Here is a 27,588-nt window from a genome sequence, read left to right on the forward strand (position 1 = left end):
AGAGTGGGGGCCAATATTCAACATCCTTAAAGAAAAGAACTTTCAACCCAGAATTTCATATCCAGCCAAACTAAGCTTCACAAGTGAAGGAAAAATAAAATCTTTTGTGAGCAAGCAAGTACTCAGAGGTTTCATCACCACCAGGCCTGCTTTACAAGAGCTTCTGAAAGACGCACTACACATAGAAAGGAACAACCAGTATCAGCCATTCCAAAAATATACCAAAAGGTAGAGCATCAACATAATGAAAAATCTACATTAACTAATGGGCAAAACAGCCAGCAAGCATTAAATGGTAGTATTAAACTCACATATGTTAATATTAATCCCAAATTTAAATCGACTAAATGCCCCAATCAAAAGACACAGACAAGCAAATTGGATAAAAAGCTAAAACCCATCAGTATGATGCGTCCAGACCCATCTCACATGCAAGGATACACAAAGACTCAAAACAAAGGGATGGAGGAAGATTTACCAACCAAATGGAGAGAAAAAATAAAAAGCAGGAGTTGCAATTTTTGCCTCTGATAAAATAGACTTTAAAGCAACAAAGATCAAAAGAGGCAAAGAAGGACATTACATAATGGTAAAAGGATCAATGCAACAAGAAGAGCTAATGATCCTAAATATATATGCACCCAATACAGGAGCACCCAGATACATGAGGCAAAGTTCTCAATGACTTATAAAGAGACTTAGACTCCCACACAATAATAGTGGGGGACTTTAATATCATATTGTCAATATTAGACAGATCAAAGAGACAGAAAATTAACAAGGATAACCAGGACTTGAACTCAGACCTGGAACAAGTAAACTTAATAAATATTTACAGGACTCTCCACCCCAAATCCACAAAACATACATTCTTCTCAGTGCCACATCACACCTACTCTAAAAGTGACTACATAATTGGGAGTAAATCACTCCTCAGTAATTGCATCGCATTTCACAGGTTCACATGAAATATTGGTTGGCTGCTTGTTTGTTATTTTCCTCCCTTATTCCTTCCTGTCTCCATTATTAAGCACAATTATTGGCATAAAAGAGGTTTTTAATATTCATTTTTAGATTGCATTCTAACCTGGGCAATAAAGCTAGACTCCTGTTCTCTCTCCCTCTTTCTCTTCCTCTTTCTTTCTCTCTTTCATTTGTTTTTTTTCTTTCTCTCTTTCTTTCTTTTTCTGTCTAAAAAAAAAAAAGAAAAAGAAAATGGACTTTGCCCCAGCCTAAAACATGGAGGAAAAAAGTGAAAAGTGTTCTTGGAGAGTATGTGTGAGACAGAACCCGAAATACACAGCCAGAGAGCGAGGAGGTAGAGCCGGGGGGCTGGAAGGCTCTGCTCACTCATCCTGAGCCCAGACCTCTGGGCAGGAAGCCTTGTTCTTCTAAAAGCAAACTGCTTGTTTTTCACTGTATGAATAATGTATGTTCTTTAAAAAAACACAAAGAGAAAATACAGATAGGCAAAAAGAAGATATAAATCATCCACAACTCATCACCCAGATGCATATTTATGCTTCCAGATATTTTTTTCTGAATCTGCACATGTAAATGTAAAAAATGGCATCATTTATATTATTTGTAAACTGCGCTTTTCACTCCGCAGTCCATCATGGCCATCTTTCCGTGTCACTAAATGTGCTTCTGCGGTATCTTTGTAAATGATACACAACCAGATAACAACGACAATAATTTGTATAGTGCTTTAGAGCTTACAAAGCACTGGGCATCATTATCTGTTTTTTTGTTGTTGTTGTTTTGAGATGGAGTCTCACTCTGTGACCCAGGCTGGAGTGCAGTGACATGATCTCAGCTCACTGCAACCTCCACCTCCTGGGTTCAAGCAATTCTCTGCCTCAGCCTCTCGAGTAGCTGGGATTACAGGTGGCTGCCGCCATGCCCAGCTAATTTTTGTATTTCTAGTAGAGGTGGGGTTTCACCATCTTGGCCAGGCTGGTCTTGACCTCCTGACCTTGTGATCCACCTGCCTCGGCCTCCCAAAGTGCTGAGATTACACGTGTGAGCCACTGTGCCCGGCCTGGGCATTCATTATCTTATTTCAGCTCTTGGCCTTCCAGCATGAAGGTCTTTCCCCTAGGAAATTCTGCTTCCAAAAGAGGCACCCCTGCCTCCTTCACACCTGTGCCTCCTGCTCCCTGGAACTCGCCACCCTCTAGGGAGGGATGCTGGCCAGGCCCCTTCTCCCTCTCCACTTCTTATCTGACCCCGCTGTCAACTTCTGTCCTTTTTGTCTCATTTCCTTGAGACTCCTTCTTCACAGTCTCAGAATTTCCTCTCGGCTGCTACCGTTGTCTTCTCTGCTTCATCTGTCCTCCCCTGTCTCTTCCTGCATGTCTGCCTGCCCCCCTCCTCCTGTCCAGTTCTGCTGAAGATATAGCGTGACACACTTGGGGGCTGGGAGCCAGAGCGGGCCCTCAGGATGGGACCTGTCTCATCTCCGGAAATGACTGAGCAGAAAGTCCCTCTGTTGTTCACAAGTGGGGAGGGTTAGGGGCGAGACCCACAGACATCAAAGGGGCAGGGCTGGGTAAAAAGTCCCGGGGTGTCCTCAGAGCATCCACAGATGTGTGCAGGGAGGTTTCTGAGTTCCTGTCTCCCTACCGCTGTCTCTCTCTTCCAGACCCTACTCTGCTTCTTTCTCTCCTCATGACCTACCTGGCATCCCATCCTTTCTTGTCCTACCTCCGCCATATAGAGGTCTTGGTTCCTGACAGCTGCCTCCCTCTGTGCGGAAGGAGAGGGTGGGGAGAGAGGCAAGAAGGCATGCCCTCTGTCCCTGACTAGCCTCACTTTTTGGTCCTGGACCTTCAGTCCTGCGTTCACTCTGTGAGCCCCTCCCTATGCTCCTCTCTCCTCCCTCCTCTTTCGTGGTGGGAGTGATGAAGTTGGGGAGAGGCTGGACCTCTGCCTGCAACTCTGGGCCTGCTAAGTCAGGGAGGTCAAACCGTTCAGAGGCGCTGTTTTCCCAGGGCTGGATGAGAAGCATATTTCACAGAGCTGAATGAGGAGCAAATCAAAGCTGGGGCTGGACAAGCCAGGCAATTAGGCAAGATCCTGGGCAGGCGGCTGGATCTCCTGGCTTTGGAGAAGGGCAAATATTTCAGAGTTAGGGAAATCCAGATATCCATGCCCAGTGGTCACTCCACGCCTCACCACATCCACTCTGAACACTTGCCCCATGGCCCATCAGGCCACCTTTCAACAGCAAGGACATCAGAACTCTGAGTCATGTGGCTCCTTTAAAAAGCCTTGCTTCAGCCAGGCATCAGCTGCAGCTGAAGATTTGATTTTTGGTGCCTAACTCACCAGGTATCCTTCCCATCTGACTGCATCCGGGACTCTCCAAGCACCCTCCACTCCACCTGTGTAGGAGGGACCCACCTGTGTACGAGGGACCCACCTGTGTACGAGGGGCCCACCTGTGTACCAGGGGCCCACCTGTGTACCAGGGACCCACCTGTGTACGAGGGGCCCACCTGTGTACCAGGGGCCCACCTGTGTACGAGGGACCCACCTGTGTACGAGGGACCCACCTGTGTACCAGGGGCCCACCTGTGTACGAGGGACACACCTGTGTACGAGGGACCCGCCTGTGTACCAGGGATCCACCAGGTACCTTGTGCACTATGTGTCAGGGCTCCCCAAGCATCCTCCACTCCAGCTGTCATCCAGGGTCCATGGGCTCACCAAGTATCTTCTGCTCTAAATCCAACTCCAGCTCCGCCCACCTGGATTCCTTATTTGGTACACATCCAAGAGGATGCCACATTTCCCACCCTCTCCAGCAGTAGATGGCTCCACCCTAGTGATCGCTCACTAGTGATCCCCTTGGCTCATTAACCCAGAGGGGCTCAATTTCATGGTGGATGGCCAGGAGATGACCCAGGTGTTCAGGCTGTCTGCCTCCTGTGCAAAGAAAGGGGGTGGGCAGGGGTGTCAGCACTTTGTCAGTCGGCTTCACAGGGCTGGGAGGAGATCCACTCCAGTCCTATCCCTGGAAAGGCAGTGTTGGCGTCAGGAGCTGTGCATGGGCGCTTCGGGCTAGAAGTAGGAAGAGCTTTGCTGTGGGTTAGCGGGCACCTACTAACATCCCCCTTGTCCTTAGCTCTCAACAGAAAGTGGGAGAAGATGCCAACAGCTCATGGACCAGGGAGGGAGCTTCCACAATGTGTCCACGCCGGGCCAAGGGCAAGGTCCAAAGTGTCTACTCCAGGGCTGCCCCTAGGCTGGGCATCTAAGACCTGGTACTCTGCCAACCAAGCTCCCTGGGACTTGGAGGGAGCTTGGTGTTATGGGGTGGGATAAAAAGACATTGGCAAGAGCAGGCGTTGGAAGCTGAGCTTTCATGTCCTTGTACCCTATTCTTCTTCCTACATGGTGACAGCCAGGAACCACCCCCTGCTCCATAGCCAGAGCCTAGAGGAAGAGGAACCTCATCCTGCTGCCACTGACGCCTGGCACAGCTCACCTGAGGTTGGACCATGTCTACCTCCTCCCCCAGGCCTCTCTCCCTAGAGAACTCCAACCTGTTCTCCCAGTCCCCACAAAGAGCATCAGTTGTTCCTGAGCTTGGAAAGGGTAGGGTATGAGACCCATAGTCCCCAGCACCCATTCTCAGATGGGGGAATCTGCTGCAAGGCCACAGGGACAGTTCTGAGGGGATAGGTGGCAAACATCCCCTTCCTTTTTTTTTTGGGATGGAGTTTCGCTCTTGTTACCCAGGCTGGACTGCAATGGCGCGACCTCGGCTCACTGCAACCTCTGCCTCCTGGGTTCAGGCAATTCTCCTGCCTCAGCCTGCTGAGTAGCTGGGATTACAGGCATGCGCCACCATGCCCAGCTAATTTTTTGTATTTTTAGTAGAGACAGGGTTTCACCGTATTGACCGGGATGGTCTCGATCTCTTGACCTCGTGATCCACCCGCCTCGGCCTCCCAAAGTGCTGGGATCACAGGCTTGAGCCACCGCGTCCGACCAACATCCCCTTCCTTTATGCTCCCCTGTCTTCTCCTAGCCAGCTACAGGCTATTTTTTCTGGAGTTCTGTCTGGATCTGGGGGACAGGAGGGGTGTTTTTGGATTTTAGTTGCGGCATTTACTGCTCTGCCTCTGTGGTAGGTGTCCATCCTTCCTTCTCTGGGTCAACCTGCTGTCTGTCTGCAACTATCTCAGAGAGGACACATGTCTTCCCTACACAAAGCCTCCCTGTAGCGTTGGGAAGTCCCTCCTGAAGTCTGGCCTCCATTGATCTTGCTACCTAGTTAAATCCGCTTCTTTTCTAGGACTTGGCCAGCGATCGAGCTTGTTTCCTAGGACCCCTACGTCCTCCTTCCCCCAGTAGTACTTCTGGGCCAGCCACCACCTGCCCATCTTTGCAGGTGCAGCCCTGACGGCGTATTTCTGAAGCCCTCTTTTCTTCAACTTCCAATCCCTTCATTAAGCTCTTCTACATCCAGACGACCAGCGACCAGCGACCAGCGCTGTGAGGGTTGGGGGGCGTGGTGGGGAGAGGGGTGGACCCCACTGCTGCCCTGTGGGCATATGCAAATGCAGGCATGCCTGTGTGCTCTGCGTGAGCGTACAGGTCTCAGATCCAGGGCTTGCGTGGAGTCTCTCTACCCTCCTGGAGGCCTCTTAGAAGCCCAGCAACAGAGGAAGGGAAGCCCAACCTCCCCAACTTTTTCCCTTAGCTGCGGTTCTGCTGGTAACCATTAGGGGTCACTGTTGCTTCAGTCACCAATGCGGGGCAGGGGAGGGGTGGGGCTCCACACAGGTGGTCCTTGCTGCCCACCCTGACCGTGTGGGGATAACAGGGTAGTCGTTGTCATAGAGACGGCCTCACGCAGACTCGTGCCCCCTCCACTGTGGTGTGAAGGAGCTGTGGTTTGCAGGACAGCTGCTGGCGGGGGGTGAGCAAGGATGCCCAGAGGGGCTCATCTTGCCACACCCAGAGCGTGTGGCATTGGTATGGCATGGCAGCTATGCCCCAAGCTTCTGGGTGCAGGAAGCTAAAGAGTCCTGAGCCGTGAGCAGCCCCTCCCGCTGCCACCCCCTTCGCCAAGGTTTGAGGTCATTCTTTTGCAACTCTTCCCTTTCCAATGCCCTTACGGCACTGCCATAAAAGCCTGGAACTGACTCTCCTGTGCGACGTCCACATGCCTCAAAGGCGTCTCTACATGCAGGACAAACACTGAGATTCTGGCCCCTCAGGATAACCACAGGGTGCCAGACACACGGACCCTGCTCTGCTGTGTGTCCCCTGGCTTGGGTGGGGGGGCATCTGGCATGAACAGGTGATGTCATCAGGGCCTCTTCCCTGCCCCATGTCTGCTCAAAGTCTGTCCTATGACACTCCAGAAAATACCCACCCAGTAGACCGATATAACAGACATAACAAGGGCTGTAATTAAGATGAGGTGTCGGGGCCTGGCTGGTTCTGCTTGGAGGCTAGACACAAAGGTTCCCTGCTGGGCTCAGCCACTTCTGGTCCTGAGTGGGAGATAATAGCAAGATTGTCCTGCCTCACTGCCATGGCAACCCTGGCCGCTCGGGTCCTCATGGAGGTGCTGTTTGACAGCAGCGTATTTATACTGTGTCTCTGCCTGAGGGTCACCACCTCGAGTCCCAGAGGAGGGAGAGAGGAAGTTCATCCAGTGTTAACACCATGTAGATGGAGAGATAATGGGCTGCCTGGGACCAGGGTACAAACAGGCCTCAGCATTTATTGTGCCTTCTTCAGTCTTCCCAAGAGAGGCAGGCACTGGGGGCGGGGCTGGGCGAGGGTGAGGGGAGGGGGGAAGATGAGGCTCTTAAAGCCTTAAGCATTCAGGTCGAATCATTGAGGGGAGGGACTGGAGAAGGGGTGACTGTCCTCCAAGGGATGCACCAAGCTTGGGGGGCCCTAGGTGGGGCAAGAGGAGAGGAGGAGGTGAGGGCGGGCAGGCTGGGAACCACTCCCCAGGCCCCGGGCTTCTCCCCACACCACCTGGTCGGTGGGGCCGAGGGGAGGAGGTGAAAAGCAGTGGCAAGCAAGGGGGCCATGGGGCCCCCCAACCCTGCCTCCCACAAATGCAGGGAGAGCATCCCAGGCCTGCTTCTGATTGCTCATCTGATCTCAGACATGTTGATGCCCCTACCTGTCCACAGGAGGCTCCAAACTGAGGGGCAGGACCTCTAGGCTGGGCGGGCCCCTCTTCCTAGTCTGAGCAGGGTCCCTTGACTGAGGGCAGGACATCCGTCCCTGGCCCGATCTCCACTCCTCCTGCTGTGACCCTGCTTGCTTTCAAACCCCAGGGACTCAGAGTCTGAGAAACTCCTATGGTGAGACCACTGTGCCGCCCTACAGCCTTCCCTGCTCCTGTTCTCTCCCCAACCCTCGGCCCCCCCCCGCCCTGTCTGCGTGGGGGCGAACATCTAGACATCTCAGCCACAGAGGTCGGGTCCCTTCCTTTCTGCCCATGGGAGGCCAGTCAGCCAGGGAATGGGGTGCCCCTCAGTGCCCTGGACCCCCATTTTGAGGGCTGCAGTCTGAGGAAGCCACTCTTGGAGTGGGTGAGGAGTCAGGCTCTGCATCCACGGGAGGCAGGGAGCCCCGGCCACCCCGGCACTCCGGGCTGTAGTAGAAGGAGAGGTGGCGGAAGGAGGGCAGCAGCTCCTCCTGTATGCTGTCCAGAATGTGCGTGAAAGCTGGGCGCAGGCGCGGGTTTGGCTGCCAGCAGCGGCTCATCAGCTCCTGCCTGGTGGGTGTGGGGAGCAGGGTCAGAGGCATCCTGGAGCCCCTGCCACACTCAGCCTCCTGCACTGAGAGTCAGTTGATGGAAGTGGGGGTCGTGGGGCATTATGCCTGGGAGAGTGAGGGGATTAAATGGGAGTTGTGGGGGTTTGGGACAGGGAGGGGTGGGGCTGATAGCTGAGGATCAGTGGATGTCGAAGCATCAAAGGAGGTGAGCCAGAATCATGGGGGCAGGTGGGGGAGGGTTGTACGTAGAGCAGTGATGATGAGGGGGGAGGGGAGGTGACTCACAGCTGAAGGGGACAGCCTTCCAGCTCCTCCAGGACCCCGCCATCCATGACGAACTTGAGCACCTGCTCGTTGGACAGGCCCTGGTAGGGTTGTTCAGCCAGGGTCACAATCTCCCAGAGTACCACGCCGAAGGACCTGGAGGGCATGCAGGAGCGCCTGAGCCCAGCACCCTTCATGCTGCTCGGTGCACTCCAAGGGAGGGGGGTGTTCCAGGCCCCTCCCCAGATCCCGCCTCCACATCCCTGGAGCCCTTTGCTCCATCTCGGCCCCACCAGACATCCGAGTGGGTGGTGAAGATCCCATCTTTGAGGGACTCGGGGGCCATCCAGCGCACGGGCAGCAGCCCCTTCCCACCCTTGCGGTAATAGTCTGTCTCATACACGTCCCGAGTCATCCCGAAGTCTGGAAAGTGAGGGAGAGGGTGGAAGAGGTGTGGGGCATCAGAGCCACACACTAGCTTCTGCCCCTGGGATACCTCTCCCAATCTTCTCACCCTCCAGAGTCACCAAGAACCCTGGAAAGTAGGGGCTCAACAGACCTCAGAGCTCATCCCATCCAAACTCCTCTGCCCTTGGAGGAGAGACAGATCCAGGGTGGGCATGACTTGCCAAAGGTCTCACAGGCTGTCAGGGCCAGGGCTGTGGGTCTCCTGATGCCTAGTGTAGGGGAGTCTCTCTACTTTCCAGGCTGCCCTGGTACCCTCCGTACCCCCGATCTTGACGGTGAAGTCCTGGGACACCATGCAGTTGCGGGCTGCGAGGTCTCGGTGCACAAACTTGTTGGCGGCAAGGTAGGCCATGCCATCTGCAATCTCACCAGCCATCTGGATCATCTCCCTCAATGCTGGCTGCGGGAGCCCAGGGTTGTTCTAGAGTCAAGGTTAGGGGCTGGTGAGGAAGGAGCCCAGAGGCTGGTCTCTTGTCCAGAACTGGCCCCTGCCCCCCACACCATGCCCAATTCTTCTCTCACTCCCCAGACCCTGGGCTCAGGGTCTTCTTGGTCCCTACCTCTGCCTCAGGCCGCAAAGATCGAAGATGGCTCTTGAGGTCCCCACGGGTCATTAACTCCATGATCACCAGAGTTGGCTGGCCCTGAGACACCACACCCAGGAGACGCACCTGGGACAGACAAAGGGCTAGGAGACCCCCTAGCTCCCCTTGACCCATTTGGCCAAAAGACTGATCTGCTATGACCACAGTTTGACTCAGACACCAAACCTGACCCTAACCCCAACCATGACTATAACCTGACTCCTGACCTAACAATGCCCCTGACCCTAACCCATGACCTTCATCATAGCTGATGATCATCACAATCATGAACTTGGCCCAACTTTGGCCTTGAGCCCAATCAGGACTCTGATAATGATCTGGACGCTCAATATTGATCCCTAACTACGACTGATCTCAGCCCTAGCCATGACTCTACCAGGGCCCTACTATGACCCTGTTTGACTCTAACCCTAACCACGACCTTCACCCCAGTTAGGATCCTAACCTCATCCCAGTCTTGACCTTAATGGTGCCCTAACTTCATCTCTGACCCTTTCTTTCTTACCACATGACCTTTACACTAATTAAGACCCTGACAATGCTCCTGATTCTCCCTTACCACATGGTGACACTTGAAGGCCTTCATGACAGAAGCTTCCTTGAGGAACTCAATGCGTTCCCGTGGGCTGGCCAGCTCATTCACCGTCTTCAGGGCCACGGGCGTGGGCTCCTCTCCAGCCTCAAGTCCTCGTGCCAGCCCCTCATATACCATCCCAAAAGAGCCCTGGCCCAGTTCCCGGATTATGGAGATCTGCTCCCGAGGCACCTCCCACTCATCAGGGATGTACACTGCCAGGACGTGGAGGGGCACAAGGCGAGGATGCTGCTGTCTGCCGCACCTCTCATCTGTCTGCCCCCCAACTTATCTTCTCCTCTTCTGAAGGGCTCTGGTCCCAAGGCTACCTTCTGCAAGAAGGTCTCCTGGAAGTCTGCCTCTCCTCCTCTCCTATCTCCGTTTCCTACACCACCTGTCTACCCACTCCCAGACCTACTATCAGAGGCGCTGAAGTACTCCGGATTCACAGAAGCATACAGGGTTCTGTTTCTGCAACAGGAGGTGAGGGGGTCAGGCTGGAAGGGTTCTCAGGAAGGAATGAGCAACATCAGAAGAAGGAAGAAGGACATTTCAAGGAGGAGGGAAGCTACGGACCACACCCCCAGCCTTGGTCAGGGTGACTCCTGGGGAGCCCTAAGTATCCTCGAAGCTGGCCTTGGCCCTATTCCTGGGATTTGTCAGGGAATAGGGAGCACACAAGAGTAGAGGGGCTTCCGCCCCCTCAGCTAGTCCCTATAGCCCAGCTAATCAAGGTCCAGGCCCATGTTTCTCTTGCAGTCAGCCCTGGAAGCATCTGACATCAGGCATTCTGGAACACATCCCCAGGCCTCCTGCCTCTCCTCCTAATAAGGGAGCAGCTTTATTATTTCTCAGCTTGGGCTGAGAGTGTGGTGACCAACAATCCCAGTGTGGCTGGACTGAGGGGTTTCCCAGGATATGGAACTTTTACTGATAAAACCAGCAAAGTCCCAGGCTAACCAGGATGAGTTGGTCACCCTAGCTGAGGGGTATGTTTCCTCTGTGCCACCCCAGGGGAAGAGTTACTGCCTGTATGGAAGACCCCTCTTTCTGCTGACTTATCTACTTCCCTTTGACTGCACAGACCTTATGATGAGGGCTCCGGGAGAAAAGGGGGTGAGGATGGGTGGGACTTGTCATCACCTCTTCTTGCCATAGAAGAAACCAAGGGCAGCAAGAACGATGAGCAGCGTGAGCCCCACGGGGGTGGCAGTGAGGAGGACATGCAGCCCCCCAGCGTCCTCCTCCTCTGGCAGTCAGAGGGCAGGGTCAAAGACGTAGAAGTTAAAGGAAAGACCATGCTTATCTTTCCATGCTGGGAGGTAAGGATGGGGAGGGATGCGGGGGAGGGGCCGTGCTGGGCTGGGGACCAGGTGGGGCTCTTCGGTGATACAGGTCTGGGACAGAGGCTGTGTATACCTGGGCCAGGGATGTAGAAGGCAACGCTGTCTGTCCAAGAGCCATTGCCAGCCAGTGAGGTTGCCCGAACCCTGGCAGAGTAGTTTCCAGGGGGCAGCAGGGCCAGGTGGACACCCCCAAACTTCGCATATCGAAGACGGGACACACACAGCACTGTGGCCTCCTGAGAGTAATGCAGAACAGCTGGCTGGGAAGGGGATGTAGGCATAAAACGGGGCCGGGATGGGGTCCCATGGGCACCTACCTCGCCCGAGCGGCGGTACTTGATTTCGTACTTGAGGATGAGTCCGTTGGGGTCTGGTGGCTCGAGCCAGCGCAGGAGGACACTGCTTTTGCTGGAGGCCTCCCAGGCCACCTTTCCTGGAATAGCATCAGCCTCTCCTGCGGGGGGGGGCATCCAGCAGCGGGGCCAAAAGTGGTTTCTCTCACCTTATGTTCAAACCCAAGCTCAACTGGGCTGAGCTGGGAGGTGGGGGAAGCTTTGGGATTATGGGATCTGAGAGGGGTGAGCAAAGTGAGGGTCTGGGGTTAGCGGGAGGTCAAACCCCAAACGCTTGCACAGGGTCCTTGGGGTCGGTGATGAGGGTAGAAGGTGTGTGGGGGTCACCTACTGTGGGGCATGGTGCGCGCGAAGACGAAGGTGGCGGCGCTGCAGCCCACGGTGTGCGCCGCGTGGTTGCAGGCATGGATGTCGATTCGGTATTCCGTGAAGTGGCGCAGGCCGCTCAGCACCGCTCGCTCACGGGGCACCTTGTCCTCTTGGATCCCGAAATCCGAGCTGTTGCTCCCCAGCTGGAGGGGCCCAGCTGCTCGGCGGTGCCGCCCTGAGTCCCTGGGGAGAGCGAGTCAGAGCCAAGGCCCAGCCCCAGGAGCAACGGCCTTGAGCACCGGCCCCAGCCCTGCTCACCTTTGGGGGCTCTTGTTGATGGACGTCACCTTCCAAGGGGATCTGGGGAGGCCAGATGTAGCCCTATCAGGCCTGTCCGGATGCATCCCTGTGCCCTCTGCAGCGTGCACCGCCTCCAAATCCACCCACGACCTTGGCCCCGCCCACACGAGGGAGGCCCCGCCCACAAGCCCCACCCTTCCCGCAAGGCCCAACCCTAGCAGGCCCCACCCATCAGACCCGCCCAGGCCACGCTCTCCTCGCACTTGGGGATGGTGATCGCATTGTGTAGAAAGTTTTCAAACTTCTTCTGGAACGAGGCCTCTTGTGCTTCCAGCGCGGGCAGAACCTGACCAGGAGGTGGGTGCTGGCAGGGGCAGCAGCCGGACTCCATCTCGGCCTCAGGATCCCCGTCTTCGCGGTCGAAGCGCGGGTCGTTGTTGCTGGTGGGCAGCCGCAAGCCTGGCAACGCGGCGGGAAGACGCCAGTAAGACAGGCGGTCTACCCGCCCCTGATCCCCCACCTGCCACGGCCCTGCGCCTCCATCCCCACTTCCCCACCCGCCCCGCGGCTGGCCTGCGCGTGGTCCCTGCGCACCGCGGTGGCAGTAGTCATTGAGGTAGAGGTCGCTGTCCTCTGCCAGCCGCTGCCACAGCACCAGGTAGTAGGTGAGGTTTCCATTGCGCTGGGTCGGTGGCTTCCAGCGCACCAGGAGGTGGGAGGAGGAGTTGGATGTGGAGATGACGTCTTGGGGCACCGTGGGAGCTAGGAGTGCCAGGAGGATGCAATCAGGGGTTGTGGGTCTTCCTTCTGAATACTATCTAGTAATGAGCCCCTCTCTCTGGGGTCCAAAAGTCCTCTTCTCCCGAAGAATAGGCAATCCTCAACCCCGCCTTCCTAGAACTCAGTGTTTCTGTCCCCCATTATTTGCCATAGGCCCTTCAGTTCGCTCAGCTATTAACCCTGCACTGTCCCAACCCCAGCCCCGAAAGGACCTAGCCAAATGCCCCTTCTTCTTTCTAGGACTCAAGCATCTGGCCTCCCAGCCTCTGCGGGTCAGGTGTTCAGTGTCCTGGCTTCTCTATTTCTGCTGCCCGTGCTCCCCTGTTCTTATGGATGCAGGCATCTGACTCTTGCATCCTCCAAATGCCTACCTGCAGGCAGTGTTCTGAGATAGACGATAGGACTCTGGGCTCCTTGATGGGGGCTGTCCTCAGCAGTGGTCAGTGTAATGGCCCGCACAAACACTGCATACTGTGTCCAGGGCTTGAGGGGGCCTAGGGTCACCCCTGGCTCCTGGGTGCGGCTTAGGGGCAGCTCCACATCCAGCAGGTTCCAGCTCTGGGTTCCACAGGCATCTGGACCCACGTGCTCTGTGGCATTCTGGAATGGGCTGAACACCCATCCCCAGAGCCGAGGGGTTGTTCAACCCCACCCACAAGTTCTGGCACCGCCCCCACAATCACCCCAGGACTGTCATTGTCCTTCCAGTACATATGAGGGCAAAGCCATGACTCCAGCCACCTGTTAGACCTGTGGGGGACCCTGTGATATCTGTGTCATCAGTGAAATTTGTAATGATGTATCTCCTCATCCTTAGCAGGGAATATTGAGCTCTAGTTTCAACGAATATTCAAAAAATCTTGCATTGCATAAATAAAACTAGAAAATGTGTGTGAAAGAGTCCCTTTTCCTAGCAACAGCAAGCAATGAGGTTATTCTAATCCCCCTAAGTATAATTGCCTGGAACCAGGACCAGGAGACTGCTCCCTTCCCAGTGTCTTCACCTAGGCACTTGAATTGACTTTGGAGATTTATGAGCCTCCCGAACTATAGGCAAAGTTTTGTGCATGTGTGTTTTTCTAGAGAGAGGGTTCCGAGCCTTCAGCAGGTTCTCAAACATGTCCATGAGCCTAAAAGGCCAAGACCCACTGCCACAGGGAAATTATCTGGGGCCAGAGGCCACTAGTGCTGGCTGTCTGAAGGCCAGTTTGGGGGCAGGGCTTGGGGAGGCATCACTGGCTTTAGGGGTAGAAGAGGGCTCACTGGGGGAGATGAAAGCAGGGCCCACATGGGCAATAGCATGGGCGACAATGGAAGATCACATCGAAGTTCATGGTATTTGTTTCTTTGGATGAGGAAGTGGGTGGTGGAATTCATGTTGAGCCGGGGACAAAACTTGAGGGAGCTCAAATTGGGTGGCAGTGGAGGACCTTGTGGCCTTGCTGGGAGTGCCTGCCTTTGTTGGGACCTATATGCAGGATAGTCAAGAAGCAGGTTGGGAGTGCAGGGCTCGTAGTGGGTGTCATGGGAGCAGGTGTCCTGTGAGGCATGACACACTGAGCAGGTCTGGGTCTGTTTGGAGTCAGGATTGCGCAGGATTGGCAGTGTGTGTCTCTGAGGGAGCATAGCTGCAGCCATGCTGCAAGGCAGTGATGTTAGGGAAGCTGCTTGAAGGAACCCCAAGGTTCTCTGCCCTTTGAGCCCAGAGATGGCTGTGTATAGCTGTGCAGGTCGCAGACTGAACAAGCTGGGGTCCTGGGGGAGATTCACATTGCAGTCATGCCTGTGCTCCTTAGAGTACAGTCCATGAACCAGCAGCTTCAGCATCTCCTAGGAGCTTATTAGACATGCGGATTCTTGGGCCCTGCTCAGAATTAACTGAATCAGAATCAGTGGGTGAGGCCCAGGAATCTGTATTTAACAAACTCTCGAGCTGCCCATGCTAGAGACCTTCACCTACCACTGAGGCCGAGGAGAGCAACTGACCATTTGAGTGGATTTCCTACCACTGACTTCCTCTCTCTTCCCAAGCCAGACCCTGAGCCAGTGGTCGGCTAAGTCTTCTCCATTTTAATTCACAGGAAATGCTTCCAAGCCAGGTGGCCCCCATCTTCTATAATATCTACCAGAGAGAGGGCATGCTCCTCACTCCTGCCCTCCCAGCCTGCGCCCGAATCCATTTCCCTCCTCTAAGGATGTCTCCTTTTGATTCCCAGCCATGTTTTTGGAGAAGTCCTTCCTGTGGTCTAACCACTATCCCTACTGCTAGGGTCAGTTGACTCTTTCCAAAAAAAAGAGATCAGGAGATCTCTGCTCCCTCCCTTCCTAAGGCTTAAATGAAACGCTGGCAGAGCTGCTCATAAAACTGGCCAAATTAGTGGGCGCTCCCCAAACCGCTGCTTTGGGGGCAGGAGCATGTGGTCAGTGGAGAACATTAGCATAGTGAAATGAAGTTTAATTATCCAAGCCTTGCCAGCAGGATGGCTCTCCTGGGCTCTTAGAAGCCCTGTCTTCTCCATTTCACTTGGTGAGGGGAAACCGAGGCACGGAGGCATGAAGAAGGCGAGGGGAGAGAGCCAGACGTGGGCCCTACCACGGAATACAACTTGGGAGTCCTGTCTTCCCGGGTCTTCGTAGCCTCGCTGAGCTCCTCCCTCAACTACCAGTCTGTGGTCCCGAAGAAATTGGCATCCTCCGGTTCCGGCCCCGCCCCCCGCGCTGGCCCCGCCCCCGCGCCGGCCCCGGCCCCGCCCCCGGCACTCACGACTCCTTGTAGTACACTATGAAGCTGAGCAGGTCGCGGGCCTCCAGTGGCTCGTAGCGCTCCCAGCGTAGTAGGATTCGGTCTGCCTCCGTCACGTTGGACACGAAGCGCAGGGTGCGAGTCTGGCCTGGTGGGGCGAGGGGCCTGCTCTCAACCGCTCCTGCCAGCTGCTTGAGCGCCCACCCCGACCCCGCGGCATCCCATTCCCAGTGAGATCTCTGAAGAGAACTTTTCAGACTGCCCCCCTCGAGCCCCCCTCCCCCCGGGTGCGCGTGTCTAGTGTGTGGCCTCGAGTCCACCGCTCTGGGGTTGGGGTCTCACAGGCGGCGCGGTCTCCGTTGGTGCGGGGGTTGATCTCAGCCTTGTTCTGCCGACCTCGCGTGCCCGTCACCTCCTCCAGTCGGTAGATGTGCTCCAAGCAGAGGCGCGGGTTGAAGGCGAAGTAGATCTTGCCCACGGGGATGGTGAGCCCCGCGGCCACCCAGGACCCTAGCTGCTGTAGGTTCTGGTTGTCCAGCACGTAGAGAGTGTAGTTCCTGGGGGAGGCCAGGGGACCTTGCTCTGCGGGGAGGTGGGGGTAGGGGGTGGGAAGGGGGTGGCTTATGGGTTCCTCCTGGAGGGGTTTTGCTGGGCCCAGGGAGGGGGGCACTCAGTGGCTGGCTCACACCCAGCACACTGGGGGCATTCGTGCACAACCACTCTGTGCCATGACCAGAAGTGTGATGTCTGCCAAGTCACCCCCTCTTTTGGTTTTCCTCATTAGTGAAATGGGGCCTGCAGCTTCCCTGCCCCCATCCCTCGATTCTCTCTTTCTTTTTTGAGAAGGAGTCTCACTCTGTTGCCCAAGCTGGAGTGCAGTGGCACGATCTGGGCTCGCTGCAACCTCTGCCTCCTGGTTCAAGCGATTTTCCTGCCTCAGCCTCCCGAGTAGCTGGGACTACAGGCATGCGCCACCATGCCTGGCTAATTTTTGTATTTTTTAGTAGAAATGGGTTTTCACCAATTGGACAGGCTGGTCTTGAACTCCTGACCTCGTGATCGCCTGCCTCTGCCTCCCAAAGTGATAGGATTACAAGCTTGAGCCACCACATCCGGCTAACCCTTGACTCTCTTTAAACTGAGCACCTGCTATGTTCCAGACTCCGAAGGCTTTGGAAACACAAGGAGGAGTGGTACTCAGCCTGGGCCATTCCTCTCCAGCTGGGGCGTGGACACCCCTGGGCACACGCAATGTGTCTGGAGACATGAGAAGCCACAGGGAGCCACTAGACTGGATGGCAATTTTTTTTTTCTCACTCTGTCACCCAGTGGCACAATTGCGGCCCACTGCCACCTTGACCTCCTGGGCTCAGGTGATCCTCCTGCCTCACCCTCCTGAGTAGTTGAGGACTACAGGCACCTGCCATCATGGTTGGCTAATTTTGTATTTTTTATAGAGACAGGGTTCACCATGTTGCTCAGGCTGGTCTCTAACTCCTGGGCTCAAGTGATCCTCCCACCTTGGCCTGCCAAAGTGCTAGGATTACAGGTGTGAACCACTGCATCTGGCCTGGATGGTTATTTATTTATTTATTTTTTGAGATGTCTGTTGCCCAGGCTGGTGTGCAGTGGCGCAATCTCAGCTCATTGTAACCTCTGTCTCCCAGGTTGAAGCGATTCTCCTGCCTCAGTCTCCTGAGTAGCTGGGACTATAGGTGCCCACCACCACACCAGGCTAATTTTTGTATTTTTAGTAGAGATGGGATTTCTCCATGTTGGCCAGGCTGGTCTCAAACTCCTGACCACATGTGATACTCCTGCCACCGCCTCCCAAAGTGCTGGGATTACAGGCGTGAGCCACCATGCTCAGCCTGGATGGTAATTTAAAACATTCTTTTTATTTTGAAAAATCCTGCCTACATTACAGGTTGGCCTTGACTGGCAGATGATAGGAATGGGTTTTAAACCCAGGCAGTCTTGCTCTGCAGCTGACAGGACCAGATGATAACAATTATAGCCAACCCTTAGAGAGTTACATGTGACTGTAATTTATATTGTGTACACTGTGTTCCAGGCATTGTTTGATGTGCGTTACACATAAAAACTTGAGTAATATTCGAAACAGCCCTACAAAGTAAGTAATGTTATATCAGCCCCATTTTACAGATGAGAAAACTGAAGACCAGAGAATTTAAGTAACCTACTCAGAGTCACATGGCTAGTGAGTAGAACAATTGGTTCCAGAGCCCATTCTCTTCACCACTGTTCTGCGGGCGTTGGAGGAAGGGGTGTAATAGAAGGAGCTGGCCAGAGGCCTGACCCTTACCCATCTACCATGGCGTCTCCTCGGATTAGCTTGAGGTTCTTGAAAAAGCCCAGGGATACGAGGGCAAAGGAGTGCTTGATTTTGAGGAAGCCAGTAATGGTCTCCACCAGCCCCAGGCTGTGCTGCAGCTGCGGCTCCAGGTTGTCTAGGGATGGGGAAGACAGGGCTGGAGCAGGAGCAGAGAAGGTGATGGGTCTGTGGGGCAAGGGGGCTGAATGGGGGGCCCGGGGAGGTAGGCCCTCAGGGCTGGAACCCAGGATGATGGAAAGTGGTGCTTAGTTGAGCCCCTTGTAAGGGTGTGCCTGGGAGGAAGGGTATGGCCAGGAGGAGGCGTGTGACCCCAGAGTAGGTACTGACAGCCCTGGCGAAGGTTGAGGATGAGGCTTCCCTCCACATGCGTGCAGCCCACCAGATCCTGTGCCGCCTGGATGGAGTCGATGGTCTTGGTGCCTACCTTGCACTCTTTAGGGCACAGCCCCTCGCATTTGTGGCAGAATATGCTAGCAGGAGCAAGCGGATGTCCTGAGCCTTGGACCAGCTTGGGCCTCCTCAGGCCTCCTCACTGCTCCCGGGGCGCCCCCCACCCTCTCTACACTCACCTGCTGCTATTACGGGTGAAGCCAGAAGGGCACTGGGCCAGGCAACGGCCCTGGTGTATGCCGAAGGTGGAGGCGCGGCCGGGCACAGAGCGCAGGCTGGCACAGCGCTCAGCTGTGACACAGCGCCAGGACTCATATTGGTAGGTACCTGGAGGGCAGGCCCACAGGCAGGCACCCTGAAAGTAGAGGTGGCGGCAAGCTACACAGGCACGAGGGTCTTCCGGCCGGCTGCAGCCCCCCAGGCATTCGGTGTGGCAGCATTCGCCCCCCGCTGTGCAAGCCAGCCCATGGGGGCAGGGGCACACTGTGGGCAGAGTGGTGTGTTAGACCTTGGCCATGCCCCCTCAGTCCTGGCTGCCCTTCCAATGCTGGCCCCACCCTGTTTCTCTTGGGATGACACTCAATCTGCACCCAGGTCCCTCCCATTCAGGTGACTCTGGCTGCCGACTCTGTTTCCCTCTGATGGGATTCTTAAGGACAAGGCCTGTGGCCCTGTCTGTGGCTCCCCACCTCCCATAGTGCCTAGTCAGGGGTGTCAGAGCTCAGGACAGAGCAGTGACCTTGTCCATCAGGGTTGTTGCTCTCCAGCCTGCTGTCCTGTCTGTGCTGTCTAGGCCTGGCGCCCAGATCATGGCTGGGCATGGTGCCAAGGTGAGCCAGCCAGCCTCTCCTGAGCAGCTAGGCCCAGGGGCCTGGGAGTGTGTGCAGGGAGGGGCCGACATCCGTCGTTTTACCCATGCTCCTGCCTGTGCCGCCTCCCGCTTCAGCTCCCTGACCTGGACAAGAGGTGGCTCCAAGCAGCAGTGGGAGGGTTTGGGGTTGGAGGCCCAATTGCCTAAAAACTGCATAGTGGCAGCTGGCTGGCTGTGGGAACGATCTGCGGGGTGGAGGTCAGCCAGGTCATGTTGACACTGTACATGAGAGGATGCCAGCAGCTGTGTTTACAGCCAACAGGGAGGCATGAGGGAGGTGGGGCGTAGCTCTACAGCGGGGATCTGGTTACTCTCCCACCTGCCCAGCTGCTGAGGGACTGGGGGTGAGAGGAGCTGACCTCCAGGAGCTGAGTGGAAAAGACCCCCAGGCTGGGAGACCCCAGATCTGCTCCCCACCTCTGAAAGGTCTTCCTCGCCTTTTCTATAACTTTTCACTTCCTCTTCCTGCAGCCATCCCTCTGTTTTCTCCTTCCCCCTTTCTCTACTGCCTCTTTCCTCTCCGAGCATCGTCCTAAAGGCCCCACCTCACATCTTTGCTCTCACCTGCTCAGTTCTTCATCGACCGCCTCCTCCCTTCTTCTCCCGCTCACCCCCAACCTCAACCTCCCATTACAGTACTGCCAGGTGACCCTGGATCACTAGGCTGCAGCCACTCTGATTAGGAACAGAGAACTGCTACCATGACCTGGGCACTGCTCTGATGCTTTGTAGAATAACTCATTCCTCATGCCACCCAGTGGTCCTTTTACAGCTCAGGAAACTGGCACAGAGACACTAGGTGAATGCAGCCGGTAAGTAGCAGAGCTGAGACTTGAACCCAGACCCTCTGGCTTTGGATGTAGCCACTGACCCACACTGCTTCTTGTGCTGCCTCCTCTCTGTCTGTGCCTACTCTTTCTCCCCCATGCCTGCATTGAACCTGTCCTTCACCTACCCCATGAGCCGTCTTGAGCCTTCCCCTTGGCTGTGTTATGCCACACTGGTTATTTAACTTTTCTGAGCCTTAGTTTCCTTACCTGCCTCATAGGATGAGTAAGGATTAAAATCAGTGGCAGCTGAAAGTACCGACCCAAAACACCCTGTGGCCACCCAGCCCCAAGTGCCCCTGCTCTTTCTGATCCCTGCAGTCAATATTGTATGCCAGTGCCCACCTCTCTGGCAGTGGCTGGAGGTCCAGCATCTGTAGTCAGTGTGCCCGCTGAAGGTGGTCTTGGCGCAGGGCTGGCCAGCAGCACCCAGCACACCAGGGCACATGTCAGCACACTCCTCGCCCAGCTTGTTGCCCACGATGTGGTTGGCGCCAGGTGCCGGCTGCAGCAGTCCCCAGTCAATGGTGGAGAGGTGGCAGAGCTCCTGGTTCTTCTCCACACGCACAGCCCCACGCAGCACGGCCCCAAGCGCAGGCAGTCCCACATCACGCAGATGCGGCATCTCAAAGATGACCAGTGCGTAGCCCAGGAAGAGGCGCGTCCCGCGAATGACGGCTAGGTTGGGGAAGAGGTCGCGCAGGCTCTCCAGTCCGTAGACACGGAAGAGCAGCAGGTAGTCGGTGACCTGGGTGAGGCGAGGGAAGCTGAGGCCCCGGAAGTCCTCCCCGGTGGCTGTGAACATGAGCAGGATCTGCAGGTGGCCCTCTACCACGCTGCAGTTCTCCAGCCGACGAAGCTCTGCCGCCTCTGAGCGAATGTCCAGGCTGGGGCACACTGTGGGCACACATGGCACGCAGTGGTGAGTACAGCCTAGGCCAAGCTCCCCATCGAGCCCTGGCAGCTTTGGAGGGGAGCATGCTGGCAGTTGGACAATGAGTGAGGAGCCAGGCTCTTCTCTGGGTGTGGGTGGCCTCCGCCCTGGGCCCTGGAGGGCTCACCTGCAGCCTGCGGGGTCTCTACCAGATGAGCCACACAGGCAGAAATGAACTCCTGACTTTCTCTCCCAAGCCCATTTCCCCTTCCTTGTTAATAGCAAAGTTCCTGTAGTCAGGGTCCCAACCTAAAGTCATCCTTAATGCCTTTCTTTTTTACCTTCTGCATCCTGTGCGTTTATCTTTAAAATGTATCCAGAAATGGCGGGGCGTGGTGGCCCACCCCTGTAATCCCAGCACTTTTGGAGGTCAAGGTGGTCAGATCATAAGGTCAGAAGCTAGAGACTAGCCTGGTCAACATGGTAAAACCCTGTCTCTACTAACAATACAAAAATTAGCTGGGTGTGGTGGTGCGTGCCTGTAGTCCCAGCTACTCAGGTGGCTGAGGCAGGAGAATCACTTGAACCTGGGAGGTGGAGGTTGCAGTGAGCTGAGATCACGCCATTGCACTCCAGCCTGGGTGAGAGAGTGAGACTCTGTCTTCCATCTCAAAAAATAAAAATAAATACACACACACACACACACACACACACACACACACACAGAATCTGAACTGCTTGTCAACACCGTCACAGCTTCCACCATCATCTTCCCCTGGATTTACAGTAATAGCCTCCCAGACTGTCTCCCCAATGCCACCTTTGTCCTATGGGCCATTCTCTGCGCTGCAGCCAGAGTGATCTCAAAACACAGATGGATCACGCTTCTCCTCTGCTTACGACCCCGTGACTTCCATCTCTCTTGATCTTACCAGAGCCTACAGGGCCCTGTATGATTTCAGCCCCTGTAACCTCTCTGACTTCATCCTCTTTATCTTCTTCAGCCTCATTGACTTCTTCGCTATCCTTTAAACAAGCCAGCAAAGCTCCCGCCTTGGGGTCTTTGTCCTGATCCTTCTGGCCAGAACCCTCCTCCCTCTACATGGCTTGCTCACCTCTTTAAGTCTGGCCTAATGTTCCTTTCTCAATGAGGCCTTCTCTCACCATCCAACTTTATTAATTTAATGTATTTATTTGTTGTTTGTCTGTTTGTTTGAGGTGGAGTCTCACTCTGTTGCCCAGGTTGGAGTGCAGTGGCACAATCGCAGCTCACTGCAGCCTCCGTCTCCCAGGTTCAAGCTATTCTCCTGCTTCAGCCTCCAGAGTAGCTGGGATTACAGGTGCCCACCACCACACCTGGCTATTTTTTGCATTTTTAGTAGAGATGAGGTTTTACCATGTTTTTGCAGTTTTAGTAGAGACGAGAGCCGGGTGGCCTTGAACTCCTGACCTCAAAGGATCCGCCCACCTCGGCCTCCCAAAGTTCTGGGATTACAGGCATGAGCCACCATGCCCGGCTTGACCATCCTGTTTAAAATGGACTTTTTATGCCTGTAATCCCAGCACTGTGGGAGGCTGAGGAGGGAAGATTGCTTGAGCCCAGGAGTTCGAGACCAGCTTGGCCAACATGGTGAAACCCCCTCTCTACAAAAATTAGCCAGGTGTGGTGGTACATGTCTATAGTCTCAGGTACTCAGGAGGTTAAGGTGGGAGGATCACTTGAGCCCAGGAGGTCAAGGCTGCAGTGAGCCGTGATCACACCACTGCACTCCAGCCTGGGCGACAGAGTGAGACTCAGTGTCTAAAATAATAATAATAAACTAAATAAAATAAAATTGTGGTACTCTCTACTCCCCCTTCTGCTTTATTTTCCTCTATAATTCTTAACACTGACTAGTGTATTGTGTGTGTGTGTGTGTGTGTGTGTGTGTGTGTGTGTGTGTGTAACTGTTGCCCAGGCTAGAGTGCAGTGGCAGGATCATAGTTCGCTGTGTCCTTTAACTCCTGGCCTCCTCAAGTAATCCCTCTGCCTCAGCCTCCCAAAGTGCTGGGATTACAGGTATCAGCCCATGCCTGACCATATATTTATTTTTAACACTGGCTAAAATATAATTTATATTAATATAAATATGTATTTATTTATATAAACATATTTATTTTGTTTATTATAAGCTCCATAAGGGCAGGGATATTTGTATAATTCATGTTGTATCCTAGTGGCTGGTATAGTGCCTGGCACAAAATTGGCACTCAATAAACATTTGACGAATGAATGAATGAGAGCAGTGGTCTGAGCTTCATAGATCCCATGTCTCTCTCAGTCCTGAGGGAGTTAGATGCCTGTTCCCTGAATTTGATTACTCATGAAGGAACGTTCCAGGGCTCCCCATTGCTAAAGAATCAAGTTTCAGTTCCTCAGCCTGACATCGCAGGGTGTAGATGAACCATTCCTTACTTATGCCTCCAGGCTCAGAAGGGTCCTTTAGGCCTTGTCCTGCAAATCTTGGGTCAGACCTTCCTTCCCTGACCCTCTGGCCCGGAGTTAGTCACTTCCCCTTCAGGCTCAGCTACGCTTAGTCCAGCAGCCACACCAGATTACCTGAGGGCATTGCTCCAAAATTGTATACATCTCTGCCATCCCCTCCAAAGAGGGTGGGACCCTTGTCAGTCAGCTCTGCATTCCCCCAGTTGTGCCCAGTCCAGGGCTGGAACCACTGGGAACTCGGGAACCGTGGACAGTGGATGTCTGGATCCCAAGTCTGCTCCTTCCTGGGGGACCTGGGTGTGTCTGGCTTCGTCACCAGGGCCCAAGCCCCATTCCCTTTTTCGCCCCAGCCCCCTATGGGGGCTGGATGCCCGGGCTCACTTGCTCCCAAGAAGACCTTCTATGACTCCCCACTGCAGAAGATTCAAGTCTGAATGTTTCAGCCTGACATTCAGCTCCTGCTAACATCTCCAGCCTCTACTTCCCTTCCCGCCCAGTCCTCTGGGTTATCACAAACACCACAGGGCACGAGGCCCCATTCCTGATAGTTTGTTAAGAGAGGTGGGTAGGCCAGGCTGGCTCCCTGGGGGTGACTTCACATCTTCTCCCTGTTGTCATTAATGGTCCTGAGCTTGGCTCTGCCCAGCAGCTCTGTGTGTGTGTGTGTGTGTGTGTGTGTGTGTGTGACTGAGCCCACGCAGGTACACACACACAAAATAGAAGGAGAGAGAATGAGAAAACACTTCTATCCCTTCCAGGCGAAAGCCAATCAGGCTCTGCGAGGCAGATGGGGGTTCTCTCAGGCGCCCACTTCCCATCATGCCCCTGCCTCTCCAGGGCTCCCCTGATGGGAGTCATTTGGAAAAACAAATCTAAAACCTTCACAGATTAACCCCTGCCTTCCCTCAGGACCTGGCTCTGTGCAGAGCTGCACTGGGAATGGAACATCTGGGTCCCCTGAACAAATACTAACCCCTCCAAGGACGTGCTCTTGTCCTGACAACCACACTCCCAGCTGGCATCTGCTGTGCGGGAGAGGGGGGGTTCAGTGGCTGGGGGAGTGGTGCTGTGCCTTACAGATAGAGGCTCAGTGACTAGCACCCTTCAGGGGACCTCCTACCCAGCCCATTGCATCACTCTGCCGTCTCCATAGGAAGGGGAGACTCCCCTACCCCTGGAAGCCCCCAGTCTGAGGGGCATCACAGGACCCCTCGGGCAGGCGCTGAGCACTGGATTCCTGAGCTGGTTCAGTCTGGAGGGGAATGGTGGGACTGGGGAAGGGATACCCCTTAATCCTTCCCTTTTTGAAGCTTCCACCCTCAGCTCTTTTTCATCTTTCCATCAGGTCCCCGGCACCTCCATGAGGGTCATTTAGTCTATGTAGTTCCCCCCACCCCCCCCCCCTCATACTCTCCATCTCTCTTTTTTTTTTCTTTCTTTTTTTTTTTTTTTTGAGGTGGAGTCTTGCCCTGTTGCCCAGGCTGGAGCGCAGTGGCGTGATTTCGGCTCACTGCAACCTCCCCCCTACCAGGTTCAAGCAATTCTCTGCCTCAGCCTCCTGAGTAGCTGGGAGTACAGGTGCCTGCCACCACACCCAGCTATTTTTTTTTTGTTTTTAAGTAGAGATGGGGTTTCACTGTCTTGGCCAGGCTGTCTTGAATTCCTGACGACGTGATCCACCCGCCTCAGCCTCCCAAAGTGCTGGGGTTACAGACATGAGCCACTGCACCTGGCCTCACACCCATACTCTCTAAAACCTATTCATGGGCAGTGTCTAGCCTGGGGGATAGGCCCTGGGAAAAGCAGTTGAGGAAAAGCAGTCTTCCTCCAGAACCAGCCTTCCTCCCCATAGTGATTGGACCCTAAGGAGGGGGGGACACACAGGACAACAGGACGGCGCCCTGGAGGCCGGCACTCAGGACACAGTCTAGCTTCACCCTTAGTCCTCTGAGCGCAGTCTCCTGTCTGCAGCATTGCCTCCATTACTTCATGGTGCCTGGTTCTCAGCTCCCTGTCCCACCCCGCCTCTTCCCATTCCATGGCCCCAGAGATGACTTCTAACACTCACAGCCTTATTTTGGTTTTCAGGCAAGCTTTACTGGGATTGCAGTTTCACTAGTAGGGATGGAAGATATCTATTCATTCCCGTTTTGAAGCCCTTCTGCCCTCTGAGGGAGCTGAGGGAAAAACACCTTTATGCGGGGAACTCACTGCTTCTCCTGCTGGGCAGTTCTCCTGAGAGCTAACCGCAGCCTCCACGGTCCAGTGCAGAGTAAGCGGATGTGCTGTGGCTGGAAGCCCAGTTGTCTGGCTTCCCAGCTGGCCGGGAGAGAGGTAGGGGTCTGGGAGCCAGCTCTGGGGACTCACCCTCTAGTGTATCCAGGCCAAGTCCCAAGGAGAGGACGATCACAGGCAGACATGCTCCCCAGGGCCACAGACCGGGCACTGCCATTGTCCCAGTCCTGGCTTGTGTCCAGTCCCGGCTCTTCTCCCGGTGGCTCTGGGGAGAAGGGTTTGACAAGCCCTAAGGGACACAGAGACCAGGGTTCAGATAGGAGTTGGAGGGGGCAGGGGCAGAGGCAAAGAATTCCATGCAGCAGGAGACAGAAAACAAGAAATGAGAGTCACAGAGACACAAAGATAGTGACAGGCAGGTGGAGACAGAGAGGCTCAGCATGAGACAGAGATGGGGACAGAGATGCAGACAGTGATGGGCAGAGTCTCGGACCTTCAGAGGCAGAAAATGACACAGGGTTCTGAGCAAAAGGCAGGCCAAGAGGTCGGCCAACCCTGAGGGTGGAGCAGAAGGCTGGGGACGCTCCCAAGGAGGGCAGCATGGGACTCCACAGGGAGTCTCCCTGGATCCTTCTGGGCGCAAGGCCCCCAGTGCTGGCTGACCGCTCTGGCTGCGGTCTCTCCCAGGGCGGGCACGCAGCGGCCGCGCCCAGCCCGCGCCCAACCCCCCCCCCCCCCCCCCCCCCCCCCCCGCCGAAACAGATTGGTTCACAAGGATCTCTCAGTTCACTCCGCCCCTCCCGCCGAGCCAAAATATTTAGCCTGACAACTGAGGGGAGAAGAGATCTGTTGGGGAAATAAGGCCAAAATACAGAGGGAGGGTGGGTCAAGAACTGAGCGTCCCCAAAATCCGCTGCGGCTGCGACGGGTTCCCCCAACCCCTTGCGCCCACCGCAGGCTTCTTCCAAGTGGGCTGCACAGCCGGAGCGTCAGCCAACTCCCGGGCTTCTGGGGAGCCCTGTGTCTAGATTCTGCTCCCTGGCGCCTTGACATCTGCGGGGTGGCTTCTGACAGCCTTGACCCTGGAGAACCTGGACAGCCCGTGGCTTCTTGGAGCCTCTCTCAGCCTCCGAGGAGGCCGCCCTGTCCTCTTTGGAGACCCCTTAGTGCCAGGCTCCCTCACCGACTAGTCCCTTGGTTCTGACCAAGATCTCAATGAAGAGGGCGATCACTGTGCGGGGCTCTGCCTTCGTCTAGTCACTTTCTTGAGCTCAGGCTTCTCGGTCTGTCTGTGTGTCCCTGTATCGGGAACTTGGGGGGCCGTCCGTGCTGGGGCCTTGGCAGAGAGGAGAACCGTGACCCTCTAGGAGGCTGTCCTTCGCTTGCTCCCTGGGGCCTTACCTATCCCCCCCGCCAAGAGAGATCCCTCTCCCCCTCGCTCTCGCCAGCTCGAGACGGATGGGCTCGTGCAGCCACAGAGGCTGGCGAGGTGGGAGGGGTTGGGACCAGCCTTCTGCTGCCCTGGGTGCTGGAGATCCCGGGGCTTTCCAGGTGCGCGGCCTCCAGGGGCCGACGGGTCCTCAGCTCCACAAGCGGGCGGCTCCTGCGTCCGAGGAGCTAAGAGACCTATTAATTTCTTCACGAATAAATCGATGCTCTTGTCAGGGAGGCGATCCATGTTAGCCCTGTCCTGCCCCGGGGCCAGCGCTGACTGGCCGGGGTCAGGGACTGAAGCTGGGACCCAAAGCGTTGCGCAGTGGGGGGCTGCAGATCGCGCCCCCAGCCACCCGGCCCAGGCGGGGAGCTTGCGCCTTTGCGCGCGGGCTTCTCGCGCCACCCTGTGGCCTCTCTTGGAGGCGCGGTCTTGGCTCTCTCGACTCCCTCGGGCCGAATTAGGTGACCCCTTCCCTTTCTCTGGCCGGTCTGTGTCTTCCTCCCAGGTTCTGCAATTGATCCTTTTATAATCCTTTTCCTTTTCGTCCTAGAGTTCGGAGTGTTCTACCTAACTTACTCCAGGTGACATGCGCTCTCCCCCCGGCACTTG

At 55.3% G+C, this 27,588-nt stretch overlaps 1 protein-coding gene across 1 annotated transcript; it reads right to left on the reverse strand.

Annotated features, from left to right (window-relative positions):
• Positions 1-6,063: 6,063 nt before the first annotated feature.
• On the reverse strand, positions 6,064-26,190 carry INSRR (insulin receptor related receptor). Its single transcript, XM_032260683.1, has 22 exons — positions 25,677-26,190; positions 20,296-20,847; positions 18,432-18,735; positions 18,190-18,332; positions 17,833-17,977; positions 15,849-16,063; positions 15,528-15,654; positions 13,135-13,373; positions 12,578-12,745; positions 12,247-12,442; positions 12,002-12,043; positions 11,706-11,926; positions 11,339-11,475; positions 11,095-11,257; positions 10,819-10,924; positions 10,094-10,146; positions 9,661-9,890; positions 9,057-9,167; positions 8,758-8,917; positions 8,322-8,451; positions 8,050-8,184; positions 6,064-7,762 (listed from the first exon to the last, which is right to left on the reverse strand). Exons 1-22 carry the CDS (start codon positions 25,759-25,761, stop codon positions 7,519-7,521), a joined length of 3,906 nt encoding a protein of 1,301 aa, XP_032116574.1. The 5' UTR covers positions 25,762-26,190; the 3' UTR covers positions 6,064-7,518.
• Positions 26,191-27,588: the final 1,398 nt, after the last annotated feature.

Source organism: Sapajus apella, unplaced genomic scaffold (genome assembly GCF_009761245.1).
Source record: "Sapajus apella isolate SASKATOON/1434 unplaced genomic scaffold, GSC_monkey_1.0 scaffold119, whole genome shotgun sequence".
NCBI lineage: Eukaryota > Metazoa > Chordata > Mammalia > Primates > Cebidae > Sapajus > Sapajus apella.